This window comes from Salmo trutta, unplaced genomic scaffold (assembly GCF_901001165.1).
Source record: "Salmo trutta unplaced genomic scaffold, fSalTru1.1, whole genome shotgun sequence".
In the NCBI taxonomy this organism is placed as follows: domain Eukaryota; kingdom Metazoa; phylum Chordata; class Actinopteri; order Salmoniformes; family Salmonidae; genus Salmo; species Salmo trutta.
In genome coordinates, this window is record NW_021822679.1 from 291,015 (window position 1) to 310,873 (window position 19,859).

At 46.1% G+C, this 19,859-nt stretch overlaps 2 protein-coding genes across 2 annotated transcripts in view; one reads left to right on the plus strand and one right to left on the minus strand.

The window, feature by feature from the left end:
- The window catches only part of LOC115183223 (exocyst complex component 6B-like), a 23,271-nt gene extending 23,258 nt beyond the window's left edge, over nucleotides 1-13 (plus strand). The window contains exon 3 of the mRNA XM_029744559.1: nucleotides 8-13. Within this exon, the coding sequence (XP_029600419.1) occupies nucleotides 8-13 (6 nt within the window). The remainder of the gene's footprint in view (nucleotides 1-7) is intronic.
- A 1,055-nt stretch (nucleotides 14-1,068) lies between these two features.
- On the minus strand, nucleotides 1,069-16,731 carry LOC115183217 (zinc finger protein 638; the record flags this gene model as incomplete). Its single annotated transcript, XM_029744552.1, is given in 8 exon segments — nucleotides 1,069-1,212; nucleotides 2,143-2,393; nucleotides 8,589-8,716; nucleotides 9,814-10,131; nucleotides 10,414-10,452; nucleotides 10,746-10,807; nucleotides 12,230-14,069; nucleotides 16,602-16,731. Coding segments are annotated over 7 exon segments (2,535 nt in total), but the record flags the coding sequence as incomplete, so codon positions are not given.
- Nucleotides 16,732-19,859: the final 3,128 nt, after the last annotated feature.

Below are 19,859 nucleotides of genomic sequence, written 5' to 3' on the forward strand. Positions count from 1 at the left end.
GAGATAGAGATGAGAGGGGGGGGGGGGAGGAGAGAGGAGAGAGAGAGAGAGGAGAGGGGGGGGGAGGGAGGGGGAGAGAGGAGAGAGAGAGGGGGAGGGAGAGAGAGAGAGAGAGAGAGAGAGAGAGAGAGAGAGAGGGGAGAGAGAGAGGGGCGGGATGGAGAGAGAGAGTTTATTAGACAATTTAAAAAATAAACGGAAACAAATATGGAGCGACGAAGAGAGGGACCGGCTGGGGGTCTGGTGTACGATCTGAGTAAAATGACAAATCTGGATTTGGCTCGTGGGGTAGTCTCCACTGAAATAGACACAATAACAGGTGGAATGGGGTAGTCTCCACTGAAATAGACACAATAACAGGTGGAATGGGGTAGTCTCCACTGAAATAGACAAAATAACAGGTGGAATGGGGTAGTCTCCACTGGAATAGACACAATAACAGGTGGAATGGGGTAGTCTCCACTGGAATAGACACAATAACAGGTGGAATGGGGTAGTCTCCACTGGAATAGACACAATAACAGGTGGAATGGGGTAGTCTCCACTGAAATAGACACAATAACAGGTTGAATGGGGTAGTCTCCACTGGAATAGACACAATAACAGGTGTAATGGGGTAGTCTCCACTGGAATAGACACAATAACAGGTGTAATGGGGTAGTCTCCACTGAAATAGACACAATAACAGGTGGAATGGGGTAGTCTCCACTGAAATAGACACAATAACAGGTGGAATGGGGTAGTCTCCACTGAAATAGAGACAATAACAGGTGGAATGGGGTAGTCTCCACTGGAATAGACACAATAACAGGTGGAATGGGGTAGTCTCCACTGAAATAGACACAATAACAGGTGGAATGGGGTAGTCTCCATTGAAATAGACACAATAACAGGTGGAATGGGGTAGTCTCCATTGAAATAGACACAATAACAGGTGGAATGGGGTAGTCTCCACTGGAATAGACACAATAACAGGTGGAATGGGGTAGTCTCCATTGAAATAGACACAATAACAGGTGGAATGGGGTAGTCTCCCCTGAAATAGACACAATAAGAGGGGTAATGTACCTCCTGTATGGCCTTGAGTAGGATGACGTTGTTGATCTTTCCGAAGGGTTCTACGGCCTTGACCACCTCATCATGAGATGTGTGCTGAGGGATATTCATCAGTCTCAACAGAGCAGAGGTGCCTGGGCCTCGCTTCTTCTTAGTCTAGAGAAAACAGGAGGAGAGAGAGAGAAAACAGAGAGAGAAAACAGAGAGAGAGACATGTTTTCCTGGAAGAGATGTTTTCTCAAGGCTCTCTGGGAAAAGGTATGAATTCTTTCTATTTACTCTGCTGCCAGCAGACGTTCATACTGGAGTGAAATCTGGCCGAGCAGTAACCGGGCGCCCGCCGGCCAGTAACCGGGCGCCCGCCGGCCAGTAACCGGGCGCCCGCCGGCCAGTAACCGGGCGCCCGCCAGGTAAACTGGGGATCGTAGTCTGCCACGGTGTAGGACTTCTTTAAAACTTTGAAAGCTGATTTTAGCGTTGTGACAAAGCACATCTGCACCAAAAGCATCCAAAAAACATCTTCAGACCTTCTTCACTGCAACAACGAGGGGCAGTGCTTCAGTTATGTTAGTAGATGGTCATGTTTAGAGCTACAGCCTAGAGAGAAGACAATACTGGCCATTCTATGGCTGGGAGGAGTGAATATAGCAGATAAGAGCCTTGTAGGACATCCACCATACTGGCCATTCTATGGCTTTGGGAGGAGTGAATATAGCAGATAAGAGCCTTGTAGGACATCCACCATACTGGCCATTCTATGGCTTTGGGAGGAGTGAATATAGCAGATAGGAGCCTTGTAGGACATCCACCATACTGGCCATTCTATGGCTTTGGGAGGAGTGAATATAGCAGATAAGAGCCTTGTAGGACATCCACCATACTGGCCATTCTATGGCTGGGAGGAGTGAATATAGCAGATAAGAGCCTTGTAGGACATCCACCATACTGGCCATTCTATGGCTTTGGGAGGAGTGAATATAGCAGATAAGAGCCTTGTAGGACATCCACCACAATGACAACATTTATCATCAGCTCTCTGTTGTCCCTAACAGTTTTATTTAAAAATCTGGAGGACAAAATACACACCTTGGAAGAAGCGGCGCTGGATGACTTGGAGGGAGTGGATGGAGAAGAGGATTTTCTGGTTGATGACCTTCCAGATCCTAGCTTGCTTCCCGACTTGGACATTCCCGTTTCAGTTTTCCGAGAGGCACCTCCCTTCGAGGAGGAAGAGGAGGCGGCGGCTCCCTTCTTCTTGGCGAGCTCTGCCAGGAGTGCGGGGGCGAGGGACTGCATCATAACTTCTAGACTGGTGTTCTCAGTCAGGGAGAGGCCAGCTGGAAATACAAAAGGATGGTTACAGAGAGGCCAGCTGGAAGGGGGAGACATGGGTTACAGAGAGAGGCCAGCTGGAAATAAAAAAGGATGGTTCAAAGAGAGGCCAGCTGGAAATACAAAAGGATGGTTCAAAGAGAGGCCAGCTGGAAATACAAAAGAATGGTTCAAAGAGAGGCCAGCTGGAAATACAAAAGGATGGTTCAAAGAGAGGCCAACTGGAAATACAAAAGGATGGTTCAAAAAGAGGCCAGCTGGAAATACAAAAGGATGGTTCAAAGAGGAGGATGGTTCAAAAGGAGGGGGAGACATGGGTTACAGAGAGAAGCCAGCTGGAAGGGGGAGACATGGGTTACAGAGAGAGGCCAGCCAGAGAGAGGCCAGCTGGAAATACAAAAGGATGGTTACAGAGAGAGGCCAGCTGAAAATACAAAAGGATGGTTACAGAGAGAGGCCAGCTGGAAGGGGAGGGAGACACATGGGTTAAAGAGAAAGGCCAGCTGGAAGGGGAGGGGGAGACATGGGTTACAGAGAGAGACCAGCTGGAAGGGGGAGACATGGGTTACAGAGAGAGGCCAGCTGGAAATACAAAATTATGGTTACAGAGAGAGTCCAGCTGGAAATACAAAAGGATGGTTACAGAGAGAGGCCAGCTGGAAATACAAAAGGATGGTTCAAAGAGAGGCCAGCTGGAAGGGGAGGGGGAGACATGGGTTACAAAGAGAGGCCAGCTGGAAGGGGAGGGAGACACATGGGTTAAAGAGAGAGGCCAGCTGGAAATACAAAAGGATGGTTCAAAGAGAGGCCAGCTGGAAGGGGAGGGGGAGACATGGGTTACAAAGAGAGGCCAGCTGGAAGGGGAGGGAGACACATGGGTTACAGAGAGAGGCCAGCTGGAAATACAAAAGCATGGTTCAAAGAGAGGCCAGCTGGAAGGGGAGGGGGAGACATGGGTTACAAAGAGAGGCCAGCTGGAAGGGGAGGGAGACACATGGGTTACAGAGAGAGGCCAGCTGGAAGGGGAGGGAGACACATGGGTTAAAGAGAGAGACCAGCTGGAAGGGGGAGACATGGGTTACAGAGAGAGTCCAGCTGGAAGGGGAGGGAGACACATGGGTTACAGAGAGGCCAGCTGGAAGGGGGAGACATGGGTTACAGAGAGAGGCCAGCTGGAAGGGGAGGGGGAGAGATGGGTTACAGAGAGAGGCCAGCTGGAAGGGGAGGGAGAGACATGGGTTACAGAGAGGCCAGCAAGAGAGAGGCCAGCTGGAAGGGGGAGACCTGGGTTACAGAGAGGCCAGCTGGAAGGGGGAGACCTGGGTTACAGAGAGAGGCCAGCCAGAGAGAGGCCAGCTGGAAGGGGAGGGGGAGACATGGGTTAGGGTGTTTGAGCGACAGAGGGATGGATAAATGCAAGAACTAGTCTACTTTCTCCAATGGTCTTTCCTTGATTCCTCACATCGTCTTTCTCAAAACTAATTGGAGGAGAAAAGCAGAGGTTCCTCCCCTTGGACCTACTGCTCCAATGCACGTTGAGAAGGTGAGAGGAGGCGAGGAATCAAGGAAAGACCACGGAGATTCATTGGGCCTTTCCACACTGCATTGTTCGTAGCCCCGAGCGACCGTTCAGGCTAAGACTGGCCGTGTTTTCACACAAGCAGGGCTAACTGAAACCAACGGTCACTTTTCAACAGTATAGTAGAAACATTTTGTGACAATTCGGGATGTGACAAATGGGCCATTTTTCTTAACGTTTAAAAAACAGCCATTTTCTTTTCCGTTGTTTTATTTTAAATTTTTTACGTTTTATCCTTAAGTCGATCAATCAAATGAACATTAAAAAAATCCCCATCAACATCTGTCCGTTTAGGCTTGAGATATGCAACATTTTTTTGTTGTTGCATAGGCTGCATCTCAAAATCATCCACCATGTCCGGATCTACGGTGGAAAGTGGCAGAGCTACGGCGCTGTTTGTCCAGTCCAGGAGAACATCCCAAAAATACGTCTACTCGCAAAAATATCTGTAGCGTCAGAATGGTTTGGCCTACAAAACTAATATGACCCCCCCCTGTGGGTGGTCAAAGACCAAGTCATAGACTGTTCTCTCTGCTATCGCACGGCAAGCGGTACCGGAGCACCAAGTCTAGGTCCAAAAGACTTCTAAACAGCTTCTACCCTCAAGCCATAAGACTCCTGAACAGCTAATCAAATGGCTACCCAGACTATTTGCATTGCTACTCTGTTTATTATCTATGCATAGTCACTTTAATAACTATACCTACATGTACATATTACCTTAATTACCTCAACTAACCGGTGTCCCCCACATTGACTCTGTACAGGTACCCCCTGTATTAAAGCCTCCACATTGACTCTGTACCGTAACACCCTGTATATATCCTCCACATTGACTCTGTACCGGTACCCCCTGCATATAGCCTCCACATTGACTCTGTACAGGTACCCCCTGTATTAAAGCCTCCACATTGACTCTGTACCGGTACACCCTGTATATAGCCTCCACATTGACTCTGTACCGGTACCCCCTGCATATAGCCTCCACATTGACTCTGTACCGGTACCCCCTGCATATAGCCTCCACATTGACTCTGTACCGGTACCCCCTGCATATAGCCTCCACATTGACTCTGTACCGGTACCCCCTGTATATAGCCTCCACATTGACTCTGTACCGGTACCCCCTGTATATATCCTCCACATTGACTCTGTACCGGTACCCCCTGCATATAGCCTCCACATTGACTCTGTACCGGTACCCCCTGCATATAGCCTCCACATTGACTCTGTACCGGTACCCCCTGTATATAGCCTCCATATTGACTCTGTACCGGTACCCCCTGTATATATCCTCCACATTGACTCTGTACCGGTACCCCCTGCATATAGCCTCCACATTGACTCTGTACCGTAACACCCTGTATATAGTCTCCACATTGACTCTGTACCGGTACCCCCTGCATATAGCCTCCACATTGACTCTGTACCGGTACCCCCTGTATATAGCCTCCACATTGACTCTGTACCGTAACACCCTATATATAGCCTCCACATTGACTCTGTACCGTAATACCCTGTATATAGCCTCCACATTGACTCTGTACCGTAACACCCTGTATATAGCCTCCACATTGACTCTGTACCGGTACCCCCTGTATATAGCCTCGCTGATGTTATTTTACTGCTGCTCTTTAATTATTTGTTACTTTTCTTTTCTAGGTATTTTTCAGTAAACTGCATTGTTGGTTAAGGGCTTGTAAGTAAGCATTAACCTGTTGTATTCAGCATTTCACTGTTAGGTCTACACCTGTTGTATTCAGCATTTCACTGTGAGGTCTACACCTGTTGTATTCAGCACATGTGACTAATAAGATCTGGAAAGATGAGACCCTCCCGAAGACGACGGTGTTCTGGGGTTAAAAATATTTCTCATATCACCTAGACACTTCCAAACATTATTTTTCTGTCCGTTTTGCCATTTATGAATGTGTTATTCATTGCGTTTCTATGGGCTATAGTAGTAGTAAAGGCCAAATTACATTTGATCAAATCATTTTGACAATATTTGAGGGATACCTACAGAGGTCCTGAAATGTCAAATCAAATAACTAAAATGATCCACGGTAGGACCGTCCTTAAACGATTACCCCCAAATGCACAGTCCTTAAACGATTACCCCCAAATGCACCGTCCTTAAACGATTACCCCCAAATGCACCGTAATTCCCCGTTAAGCACCGTCCTTGTACCACCATTACTTTACCTCAATAACACCTTGTTAAGTCTGCATTTCCTTCTCATTTAACTTCTCAAAGTGTCATACAGCACTTCACTGCTGTCGTTTGCCTTTTCTAACATTTTTTTACAACTGTTAACGAAGAGTCGACTCCAAAAGAATCGATTCCTTTTGCACGTCGACTCCCATTTCTGAGTGTCAACATTCGATTCTGCTAAGAAAATCGACTCTCTTAAAGATTCAGTATTTTTGGAACGGAGGAGACCGATTAGTTGCCGTACTTCAGAGAACACAAACACTTGCATCTTTCATAGCGAGCTAGTGAGGGATTGAGCGAGAGAGGAGAGAGGCACAGTATAGACAGGTCAGCCACCAGACAGACAGACAGAACCGTGCACTAGGTCTATCTATCAGTATAGGCAGGTCAGCCACCAGACAGACAGTCAGAACCGTGCACTAGGTCTATCTATCAGTATAGGCAGGTCAGCCACCAGACAGACAGAACCGTGCACTAGGTCTATCTATCAGTATAGGCAGGTCAGCCACCAGACAGACAGAACCGTGTACTAGGTCTATCTATCAGCATAGACAGGTCAGCCACCAGACAGACAGACAGAACCGTGCACTAGGTCTATCTATCAGTATAGACAGGTTAGTCACCAGACAGACAGAACTTTAACGTTAACTTTTTAAGGTATAGGGGGCAGTATTTTCGATTTTGGATGAAAAGCGTGCCCAGAGTAAACTGCCTAATACTTGGGCCCAGAGTCAAATATTTGCATATTATTAGTATGTTTTGATAGAAAACACTCTGAAGTTTCTAAAACTGTTTGAATGATGTCTGTGAGTATAACATAACTCATATGGCAGGCAAAAACCTGAGAAAAATCCAACCAGGAAGTGGGAAATCTGATGCTTGTAGTCTTTTCAAGTCATCGCCTATCTAACAGACAGTGACTTTGGGTTCATTTTGCACTTCCTAAGGCTTCCACTAGATGTCAACAGTCTTTAGAACCTTGTTTCAGGCTTTTGCAGTGAACAGAGAGCAAACAAAAAGGCCAGGAAGTTGGTGACTCAGAAAATGACATGAGTTCATTGGCGCGCGTTCACATGAGGTAGCTGTGTTCCATAACGTTTTTCAAGACATTGGAATCGTCCGGTTGGAATATTATTGAAGTTTTAAGTTAAAAAGGCCCTAAAGATTGATGCTATACAACGTTTGATATGTTTCAACGAACGTAAATATAACTTTTTTTGACTTTTCGTCGTGAAATTTTCGGCACGCTTCCTACATTTGGAGTAGTTTACTGAACGCGCAAACAACAAGGAGGTATTTGGACATAAATTATGGACTTTATCGAACAAAACAACATTTATTGTGGACCTGGGAATCCTGGAAGTGCCTTCTGATGAAGATCAAAGGTAAGTGAATATTTATAATGCTATTTATGATTTTAGATGACTTCAAAATAGCGGGTATCTGTATTGCCTAGTGTATGTTTCTGAGCGCCGTACTCAGATTATTGCAAAGTGTGCTTTCCCCGTGAAGCTTTTTTGAAATCTGTCACAGCGGTTGCATTAAAAAGATGTTTATCTATAATTCTTTGAATAACAGTTTAATATTTATCAACGTTTATGATGAGTATTTTTGTAAATTGTTGTGCTTATTCACCGGCAGTTTTGGAGGAAAAATATTTTCTGAACATCACGCGCCAATGTAAAATGGGGTTTTAGGATATAAATATGAACAAAACATACATGTATTGTGTAACATTGAGTCCTAGGAGTGTCATCTGATGAAGATCGTCAAAGGTTAGTGCTTAATTTTAGCTGTATTTCTGGTTTTTGTGACCCCTCTCCTGCTAGGAAAATGGCTGTGTGGTTTTTGTTGTGTTGGCACTGTCCTAACATAATCTAACTTTATGCTTTCGCCATAAAGCCTTTTTGAAATCGGACAATGTGGTTGGATTAAGGACAAGTGTATCTTTAAAATGGTGTAAAATAGTTGTATGTTTGAGAAATTTGAATTATGAGATTTTGTTGATTTGAATTTGCCGCCCTGATATTTCACTGGCTGTGTGCCACGCTAGCGTCCCACGTAGCCCATAGACGTTAAGGATCTCAATTTCGTTTAAACGTTCCCATCTAGTACTAATTGAAGTGATGGGCTAGCCCCAGGGCAGGCCCAGTAGCTAAGGTTGGTACTGACCCACTTCAGAATCTGAAAGTGTGAAAAGCTCTCTTAGCCCTGTGTGGCTATAGCATGTCTCTCTCCCTCTCTCACACCAGTGTGTGTCTCTCTCGCTCTTACCAGTGTGTGTGTGTGTGTGTTGCTCTCCCTCTCTCACAACAGTGTGTGAGTGTCTCTCTCCCTCTCTCACACCAGTGTGTGTCTCTCTCGCTCTTACCAGTGTGTGTGTGTGTGTGTGTGTGTGTGTCTCACCAGATGACTCCAGTAGTTTCTTGGCCAGTCTCTCAGCACTGTCAGACTTCGGCAGGCTGCTCCTCCTCGTCGTCGTCGTCTCCCGACGCTCCCTCGCTCTCTCCCGCTTATAGCTCCTAGAGCGCGACCTGGATGAATATTCATATATATTATCTCCCTCTTATAGCTCCTAGAGCGCGACCTGGATGAATATTCATATATACTATCTCCCTCTTATAGCTCCTAGAGCGCGACCTGGATGAATATTCATATATATTATCTCCCTCTTATAGCTCCTAGAGTGCGACCTGGATGAATAGGAATATTCATATATACTATCTCCCGCTTATAGCTCCTAGAGCGCGACCTGGATGAATAGGAATATTCATATATACTATCTCCCGCTTATAGCTCCTAGAGCGCGACCTGGATGAATAGGAATATTCATATATACTATCTCCCGCTTATAGCTCCTAGAGCGCGACCTGGATGAATAGGAATATTCATACATACTATCTCCCGCTTATAGCTCCTAGAGCGCGACCTGGATGAATAGGAATATTCATATATACTATCTCCCGCTTATAGCTCCTAGAGCGCGACCTGGATGAATAGGAATATTCATATATACTATCTCCCGCTTATAGCTCCTAGAGCGCGACCTGGATGAATGAATATTCATATATACTATCTCCCGCTTATAGCTCCTAGAGCGCGACCTGGATGAATGAATAGGAATATTCATACATATTATCTCCCGCTTATAGCTCCTAGAGCGCGACCTGGATGAATATTCATATATATATTATCTGCTTATAGCTCCTAGAGCGCGACCTGGATGAATGAATATTCATATATACTATCTCTCGCTTATAGCTCCTAGAGCGCGACCTGGATGAATAGGAATATTCATATATACTATCTCTCGCTTATAGCTCCTAGAGCGCAACCTGGATGAATAGGAATATTCATACATATTATCTCCCGCTTGAATAGGAATATTCATATATACTATCTCCCGCTTATAGCTCCTAGACCTGGATGAATAGGAATATTCATATATACTATGTCCCGCTTATAGCTCCTAGAGCGCGACCTGGATGAATAGGAATATTCATATATACTATCTCCCGCTTATAGCTCCTAGAGCGCGACCTGGATGAATGAATAGGAATATTCATACATATTAACTCATTTAAGAGAGGAATATTCATACATATTAACTCATTTAAAAGTCTTATCTTACCTCCGGGATGAAGAGGCTGTCTGAGGCCGACGTTCCTGATCCCGGTGGGAAGACGACGAAGCCGGAGGGTCACGTTCTCTCTCCCTGCCCCGAAGTGAACCCGGAGACCGGGAACGCCGTGTGGTAATGTTGTGTTGACGTTCACGGGAGCGGGTTCGTTCCCTGGATCGAGGTCTGCGAGTAGCGGAAGAAGGGGTGTGGTAGGAAGAGCGGCGAGGAGAAGGAGAGCGAGACCAGGACAGAGAACGGGAGGCGGAGCGTGATGTCCGACGGCGTTTAGAGGACAACCGGCTGCTTTCATTTCTACTATGAATAGGGCTGGAGAGGGAGGGATAAAGATGGGGGAGAAAGAGGGGGAGGAAAGGGGAGAAAGAGGGGGAGGAGGGAGAGAAGGAGGATGAGAGAACGAAGAGGTGGTGGTCAAGCTGATGAAGTTATTCCGGTTGGTAAATGTAAAGGATGAAAAGGGGAGTGTTTACATACTTCCACCAGATGTTAAGACTCAACTTGCTAAAACCATTCAGTCAGCAGTGACCTACATCGAAGGGACAACATTTAATGATTTTCTATTATAGAATTCAGTACAGGTAGGGGACTCACCTTGATACAGTGACAGTTTCCACGTTCCAGTCGGGATACCTGGAAGGACGAAAGGGTACAGGTGATTAGCACAAGCTACGACGTGATGTCATCAGTGGACGTAGATTTCAATTCGTATTTCCGCGATTTTCCTCGAATCCAAATCTCCTCTCGTTATTCTCAACTGTATTGGAAAAGATATCAAGGCCCTCCCCACTCAGACTTTTTCCTCCAGTGGGTGTTTTTGAGGAGGAGATGAGGGGAGAGGATACAAGGGATTGAGGGGGGGGGGGAAAGACTAACTGAGAAAAGAGCGAAAGGGAGAACTGATATATAAAAGAGAGAAGACTCACGATTTCCTGAGTAGACGGCAATTCTCAACGTGGAGACCGGTGTTTTGATGCTTGATCCAGTTCTGTTGATCAAAACAGCACAAACAGAGACAATCAGTTCTGTGTCTTCATCATCATCATCATCATCCTCCTCCTCCAAACTTCTCTACATAATCATCACAACCAATTTCCCCCAAACTCCTCTAAAATCAAGCTCTTTCAATACATTTTTATTTTGTTGCAGCAGCAGAGTCCAATTTCTTTCTGCTTTCATAGCAGAAGTTGATTTATACAATGTTGGAAAAAAATAAAATAGTAAAAAATAGGCTCTCTGTTCTACCAAGAAAAATATTGTAGGCATAGCAAAAATGCTGGGAGAAAAAAAGCAGCATCTGGAATCTTCTGGGGGTCTTCTCTGGAATGGATTCTCTCGTCAGCCATCTTCTTCCCCAAAAAATAACTTGCTTCCCAAAGTCACTAAATCAATTGTGTATATACAGTTAGTAGTGTGTTGTGTCATTGGTTTACACACAACGCTGTAATACAATGATATAGGGGTTTGAGTAAAAACATTTTTAAAAGAACAAAAACATCTTCTAGTGGCTAAATAGTCCATTAATTGACCACGGTCAATGTCTAGAAACAGAGCCTAAACTTCCTTGTTTCTGTACAGCCCTTTGTGACACCAGCTGACGTAAGAAGGGCTTTATAAATACATTTGATTGATTGTTTGTTGTTCTCTGGCAGCTTCTCATCTTGTCGTTGGTTGTATCGTCTTCGAGCACTCGTCTTCCTCAAAGCAAATCACGGCCATCGAAAGTCACAAATAAAACAGCATTTTATAACAGAATGTCTTAAATATGGCCTTTACAAACAAATAAAATGACAATATTTCAAGGTTTAAATCTCATGAAATTACACAATTTCCAATAACGACAATAGAATAATGTTGATTTCAGTCCAGGATTCGATGTCTTCATATTCCCCGAGGAGAAAATATTTATTTATACTAAAAAAATGGCTTTTCTCTGTTTTATTTAATTATTTTCATTCATTTTAGAACATCTCAACTCACCGTGAAATACATGTGATAATCGCACAGCTAGACTTAAGTGTTTGAATAAACAAAAAAGGAACATTCAACAAGTGAAGTCTTGAGTTACAACATGAGGTTCAAAAATATATATATATTTTTTTTAAAAGGCACACAATCAGTATGGAGAGGTTCAGGACTGGGTTCAAATACTATTTGAGATTTCAAATACTTTATATGTACTTGATTGAACTCCTGAAACTGAAACGCCTGGAGCTGTTTCTGGAGAGCTAAAACACCTGGTCTATTATCCAGGACTGAAACAGACATGGGTTACCAGGTAGAAACCCCAAAAATATATATATAGTATTTTGGCCTTCCAGGAAAGAAAATCAAACAGTGCTCAAAGTATAACAATCTCAAACAGTATTTAGAACCCAGGTCAAGACAGGTATGGCAAAAAAAAACTCACCTTTAGCTGGGAACATTCTATGTTACAGAGAGAACAGGTATGAGGAAAGATTCTGGGAGAAGCAGCAGAGTAGTCACTCATCATGGTCGGCGTCGGTAACCTCGTCGGCATCATCATCATCATCGGGGGAGGTAGGTTCATCTGCTGGTGCAAGGAAGGCGTCGGACCAAGACCAGGAGGTGGGATTGATGGGTTCATGATGGGGAATAAGGGAGGCCACATGTGGGGTGTCGTGGGAGGAGGAACCCCGACCGGGACACCTCCAACCCTGAGTCCTGGAATTCCGACCCCAGCTCCAGCACCATCTCTACCACCATGAACCACCAGGCCGGACCGGGGCTGAGCGTGGCCCCGAGCATTGCCTTGATTCTGGGATGCCAGGTGTCGGTTGAGTCCTTGGTCTCCGCCTCGGACAGGGATGATGTTCATGGACTTGGATGTTGCTTTAGATGACGAGCCGTGGGTTTTGAGGGTCTGCTGGGATTGGCTGGAAGGCGGAGGAAGGCCGATGCGAGAGTCTGTCTCTTTCATGGAGCTCTGGATGTGCTGCTGTTGGATACGCTGCTTGGAATGGCCGGCGTACTCGCTCAGCAAGTCTCTGACCATGTCATATTTTGCCGTCTCCATTGGGAGCGGATTGCGCGCGCCGTAATTATCGGGTTGGCTATTATCGCCATCATCATAACTGTCGTATTTAGTAGCACTAGAATGTTCGTAATCGATCACTTTGCTCTGTCCTCCACCACCGTGGTCGGACCCTGGGCCAGGTCCACCACCTACCTTGGGCCAATGGTCCACATCCATAGTTCTATTGGACTTACGGATGCGGATGTCTCTGAGGATGAAGGGCAGGTTGTCTGGGGTCAGTTGATCGTCTGGGTAGTGGCTGAGGAGCTCCAGGTCTTCGTTGGACAAGCCGAAACTCGCCAGGATGCTGCTGGCAGACTTGGACGTGTACCGGGCTGGACGAGAGGCTGCGGACGAGGCGCTCATGGGAGCCTCAGAACCCCTCGAGGTGGACCCCAGCACTCCCGCACCTCCAAACCCAGAGGTTTGGCTTTGGTACTGAGGAAGGGTGGAGGAAAAGAGTTTGGAGGAAGCAGACTGGGTCAGGTAGCCAGACCAGGAGTCCATGGAGCTTTGCTGGTCGCTGGAGGTCCGGCCAGGGGTGTAACCGCCCAGCCCACCCCCAGACGAGAGCTCGTCCATGGGGTCGTGACTTAAGCGAAGGTCTCGGGCGTCCAGTGGGACCTGCTGGTTCTGTTTCTGCTGCATCAACTGGCTGAGCAGCCTCACCTCCTCTCTGGCCCCGCGGATGTGGTGGTCTATGGAGGTCTCCAGCTCCGGGGTCATCCCGGTCGATCTCTGCCCCAGGTCATACCCCATCTGCTGGGCCACCATCGAGGACATCATGCCTCCCTGGCCGGAGGAACCACCACCACCAGACCCAGGGCCCAGACCATGGCGGGAGGCCCCCAGTGGGTCCCTTCCGGCCTGGGATTGTGTGAGTCCGTACTGCCCCATCTGGGCGGCAGTTCTCTGGGCCTGTGAAGAGTACTGACCCCCTAAGGGGTTATATAGGGGATGGGACATGTTATTGACGGTAGCTGCCGCTTTGAGGAGGTTGATGAGGGGGGCGAGAGGAGGTGGGTGGGGGTGAGTGTAGGGTAGTGGGGGGTTGGCAGCAGAAGCTGCGGTTGCAGCGGTAACGAGCTGGGCCAGCTGCAGGGAGGCGTGGCCTAAGAGGAGCTGCGGGGGCGGGATCCCAACTCCCAGCCCTCCAATCGGATTCAGCGGGCTGGAAAGGGGAGCAGCGCAACGATCCAATAGCAACGCAAAGCTAAAAGAGTTGGAGAGGAGAAACACACAGGAGGGTTACTGGTTGGTCTTCTCTCTGGCTCGCCCTGGGACAGGTCTATGGACAGTAGTAATCAAACTGGAAAGCAGACTGGATGTCTGCGATTGATGGGTTTGGTCAGTTTCAAGTCTATTTCACACTGAAACACTTTTCAAATCAGTTCTGTGTCACACTGGTCTAGAACAGCTTCTAGAACATGACCAGGCTTCTGTTGGTTAGGTCAGAGCAGAAGAAGACAGTTCCTGCATCTTCACTGGAGGAAAGAAAAAAAAAAAAAAAACAGCAAGCAAACAGGGAACAGACAGGAGGGGGAGAAGTAGTCATCGTGAAAACATACAACCTTATTTTACAAACTCCATGCACAGCTTTAGTGAAATTTGCAAGATTGCAAGCAGCTTTTTTTTTTAACAAAAAGGTTTACAGTCATACTTAAGATAATAGACCACTAAGGCAAATAGTTTATTCAGTAATGAAAAGGGGCTTACTAGTTTAGCTAAAGAGCTAAAGATCAGATTTAGTAGGGTTAAGTGTAAGCTATTGATTATTGAATAAACATGATATCAACATTTGAAAGGTTATGTGGATGCATCAATCAATAAACGGTCTCAGGGTTAGTTCATATTTCTATTACCCGAAGCACCGCGGCAGAACCATGTAAACACGTGCCCGAGAAGCATGCATACTAGCCGAGCTGGTGCACGTGTTTACGTGGTTCCGTCAAGTCCTTCGGGTGATAGAAATATGAACGCACTAACCAGCACTTTGAAAAGGTTGATGTTATTATGGATTTCCTGTGGGTACACGGTCTCATTCCTACCTCCAACCGCACAGACAACCGGTAAAGTAGATTTAATTCAGAATTATGGCTTGTAAAGGTCATGTGAGGTAACCTTCCTGATACAAAATGCTCATTTATGCCCGATGTTGAATCCAATGCAATTCAACGTCGGGGGGGGGGGGGGGGGGGGGGGGGGGTTCCAGGCTAACCCGAGCAGTGTCCTCATTTGACCTAAAGGGCATCTGCTCGTTCATTGGTCATGTGCACACCACAAGATGCAAGAAGCTAGCCACCGAGCAAGGTGGCTGACTAGCTAGTGTTACAACTCACAAATTAGAGCGGATATCAATCCAAATTCATAAATAAATCAGAAAACTCTGCCATATGTAAACTATTAGCTAGCTAACAGAAATGTAGTAGCTAGTGCTAGCAGTGCCACACTTTTTACAGGCTGCAAAATATTAGCTAGCTAGCATTGCTAGCCAAACAATCATGTGCACACTACAGCCAGCCCCGCATCCAAAGGGAAGTTGTGTAATGCATATTAAAATTTTACATTTACATTTAAGTCATTTAGCAGACGCTCTTATCCAGAGCGACAGACAGATTTCACAGAAAACCAGAATATTGGTTTTTGGCTAGGCTGTGATAAGAGCGATCACTGGGATCCCGAGTGGCGGAGCGATCTAAGGCACTGCATCTCAGTGCTAGAGGCGTCACTACAGACCCTGGTTCGATCCTGGGCTGTATCACAACCCTATTGTGATTGGGAGTCCCATAAACTTAGATCAAAGCTGAATTAATGTCTTGGAAGATCATATAATGATAAAATTAGTAACATTTCAACATAACAGATCCAAATTTAATAGCATAACCAGATAGCCCACAGCCTGTCGTTTCAAATGGGAACAAATTAGTCATTGTGGGCGGAACAAGCACAAGCTAGAGATCCTATTGGCGCATTCTAGTACATTTGCATATATCCGTTAGGGAACGCCTACTCTGAAGTGCAATAACTCAATTCACCTTAACACTCAAACGATAAAACATTTAAACCTTTGACAAAAATATATTTAAAAATAAATTTAAAAAAGTCTACAAAACTTAGTATGTTCCTAACATATTCTAGTTTTGGGAACAGAAAACTGTGTTGAGATGAAAATGTTTCATCGATGATAAAATTTGCTGAATATCGGTAAAAATCCATCTGGTTCCATCTTCTCCAACTGCCGGGTCACTGGGCTTCTTCCCACTACCATATTTGGTCATGAGTGAAAAACACGCCAAGCGGATGCTTCACATTTATACAACTTCACATCCGGTGAAATATCTGTCTCATTCTTCTATCTGTGGAGAAACATCTCGCTTCACCTCTTTCTCTGAGTACACAGGCGCTGTATTTTGGGGGGAGGGGTGCTGCACAAAAAATATATATATCTGTATCTAAGCTACACTGTCCTACGAATGTCCCGCAAAATCATCATGTTGTCCCGCATTTGGGCATTTTAAATGTTGTCACCCTAGTTGTGATAGATCACAGCTGCCTTCTGCGTCTTCACCGAAAAACATCAGTCCACCATTTTGTATTTCCTGTACAGTGTTGCATTAAGCTCCGCATGCGACAGAGGACACAAACCGAGTTTCTACTTCCAGCCAACGGTATTGTCCGTTTTAAAACACACATATGAACAACAACTCATCTTTTCTGTCTTGTGAAATAGGTTTTTGTTACATACCTTCTGTTATTTTCGGTTATTTTCTATGGCGATATCTCGTACTTGTCTTTCTCTTCAGGCGGCTCCAACCGACGTTTGACTGGCAATTTGCTAACGGATCTGCGCATGCGCATTCGACTATCTCATCCGAACAACGTCATAGACCTGACCCATTGAAAACAGAGTCGTTGATTGGAGGAACTGGTATTAGCTATTTTTCACCAGATGGGGGAACCCTAGTCCAACATCAAATTCACAGAATCATTTACCAAGTTTAACATCATTAATTTATTTCATTTTTATTTAACTATGCAAGTCAGTTAAGAACAAATTCTTATTTACAATGACGGCCTACCAGGGAACAGTGGGTTTAACTGCCTTGTTCAGGGGCAGAATTACAGATTTTTACCTTGTCAGCTCATGGATTCAATCTAGAAACCTTTACGGTTACTGACCCAACGCTCTAACCACTCGGTTACCTGCGTTAGCACCTTAAACTAGTGTCATATAGACCTTAGCTCGGAAGGCTAACACAGTTTTAATGCAAGCAAAAGGGACCCAGGTTCAAATCAGCTCTGATGATTTATCCATATGGAAGATGGAAGAATGAAAAGAGATGGGACAGGAGGAGGATGAGGATGGAGAAATGATGGAGGTCTGAATGAAACAGAGAGGAGGAGGATGAACAGATTGGCTGATTTGTGTGGGGGATGAATGAACACGTTATGGTAAAAACACATTTAGGATTATAGATTGATAGATTAGAGCAGGTCTGTCAAAACTCATTCCATGGAGGGCCGAGTGTCTGCAGGTTTTAGTTAATACCCTTTAAATTAAGGTGAGGGGAGTTCCTTACTAATTAGTGACCTTAATTCATCAATCAAGTACATGGGAGGAGTGAAAACCCCCTCCATGGAATGAGTTGGACACCTGTGCATTAGAGCATTGCCAAAGTGAGACTATATCAGCCTTAGACTGGCTGAGTCTGTACGCGCCCCATTCTCATGGAGTAGCTGAGGACAGGCACACAGTCCCACTACCCCCCATCACAGGGCAAAGACAGACACACAGTCCCACAACCCCCATCACAGGGCAGAGACAGGCACACAGTCCCACTACCCCCCATCACAGGGTGAAGACAGACACACAGTCCCACAACCCCCATCACAGGGCAGAGACAGGCACACAGTCCCACTATCCCCCATCACAGGGCAAAGACAGGCACACAGTCCCACTACCCCCCATCACAGGGTAAAGACAGACACACAGTCCCACTACCCCCCATCACAGGGTGAAGACAGACACACAGTCCCACTACCCCCCATCACAGGGTAAAGACAGACACACAGTCCCACTACCCCCCATCACAGGGTAAAGACAGACACACAGTCCCACTACCCCCCATCACAGGGCAAAGACAGGCACACAGTCCCACTACCCCCCATCACAGTGTGAAGACAGACACACAGTCCCACAACCCCCATCACAGGGCAGAGACAGACACACAGTCCCACTACCCCCCATCACAGGGTGAAGACAGACACACAGTCCCACTACCCCCCATCACAGGGTGAAGACAGACACACAGTCCTACAACCCCCCATCACAGGGTGAAGACAGACACACAGTCCTACAACCCACCATCACAGGGCAAAGACAGGCGCACTGTAACCTATAGAGGTGACTGGTAGGCAGACATGCCTAGTTGTAACCTATAGAGGTGACTGGAAGGCAGACATGCCTAGTTGTAACCTATAGATCGTAACGTTAAACTATACAGCTGCACAGCCTTCCTTAACTGTAAACCTATACTGGACAAGCTATTCTGCTATATACTGTAAAACTCTACTGGACAAGCTGTTCTGTTATATACTGTAAAACTCTACTGGACAAGCTGTTCTGCTATATACTGTAAAACTATACTGGACAAGCTGTTCTGTTATGTATTGTAGAACTATACTGGACAAGCTGTTCTGTTATATACTGTAAAACTATACTGGACAAGCTTAGTGTTTAGCTTCACATTCAGTGTAGACATTTTTTTTTATGTCAGTAAGCAGGTGACTGATTCAGTCTCGGTCTCACAACTCAGACTTTAATTCTCCTCTCTCTTCCGTCACCGATGTCTCTCACATCTCTCTTCCGTCTCCTATGTCTCTCACGTCTCTCTCCCATCACCTATGTCTCTCACGTCTCTCTCCCATCACCTATGTCTCTCACGTCTCTCTCCCATCTCCTATGTCTCTCACGTCTCTCTCCCGTCACCTGTCTCTCACGTCTCTCTCCCATCACCTATGTCTCTCACGTCTCTCTCCCGTCACCTATGTCTCTCACGTCTCACCCCACTGTAACCCTCTCCTTTCTTAACACACTCTGTGATCTGTTAATCGTCACCTTTCAGGGTTGTGTTGCATCAAGTCTGTGTGACATCCTATGGGAGCCGCTAGGGGCCTCTTGGGGCCGGTTAGTGCGGAGTCCAATTAAGCTTTATGAAAACGAATGGTCTCTCAGATTCTGTCACTCACCACTGTCTGTGTAAAGACCCCCAGGCAACCCACTGTGTGTATTCTGCATTGGATGTGGTATAGGGTCTGGTATAAGAGGTGGTATAGGGGTGTGGTATAGGGGTTGGTATAGGGTGTGGTATAGGGGTGTGGTATAGGGGTGTGGTATAGGAGTTGGTATAGGGTGTGGTATAGGGGTGTGGTATAGGGGTCTGGTATAGGGGTGTGGTATAGGGGTGTGGTATAGGGGTCTGGTATAGGGGTATGGTATAGGGGTCTGGTATAGGGGTGTGGTATAGGGGTGGAGTTTAGGGGTCTGGTATAGGGGTGTAGTAGAGGGTGTGGTATAGGGGTGGAGTATAGGGATGTGGTATAGGGGTGTGGTATAGGGGTCTGGTATAGGGGTGTAGTATAGGGGTGTGGTATAGGGTCTGGTATAGGGGTGTTGTATAGGGGTGTGGTATAGGGGTGTGGTATAGGGTCTGGTATAGGGGTGTTGTATAGGGGTGTGGTATAGGGTCTGGTGTAGTGGTGTGGTATAGGGGTGTGGTATAGGGGTGTGGTATAGGGGTTGGTATAGGGGTGTGGTATTGGGTCTGGTGTAGTGGTGTGGTATAGGGGTGTGGTATAGGGGTGTGGTATAGGGTGTGGTATAGGGTGTGGTATAGGGGTGTGGTATAGGGGTTGGTATAGGGGTGTGGTATAAGAGTTGGTATAGGGGTGTGGTATAGGGGTGTGGTATAGGGGTGTGGTATAGTGGTGTGGTATAGTGGTG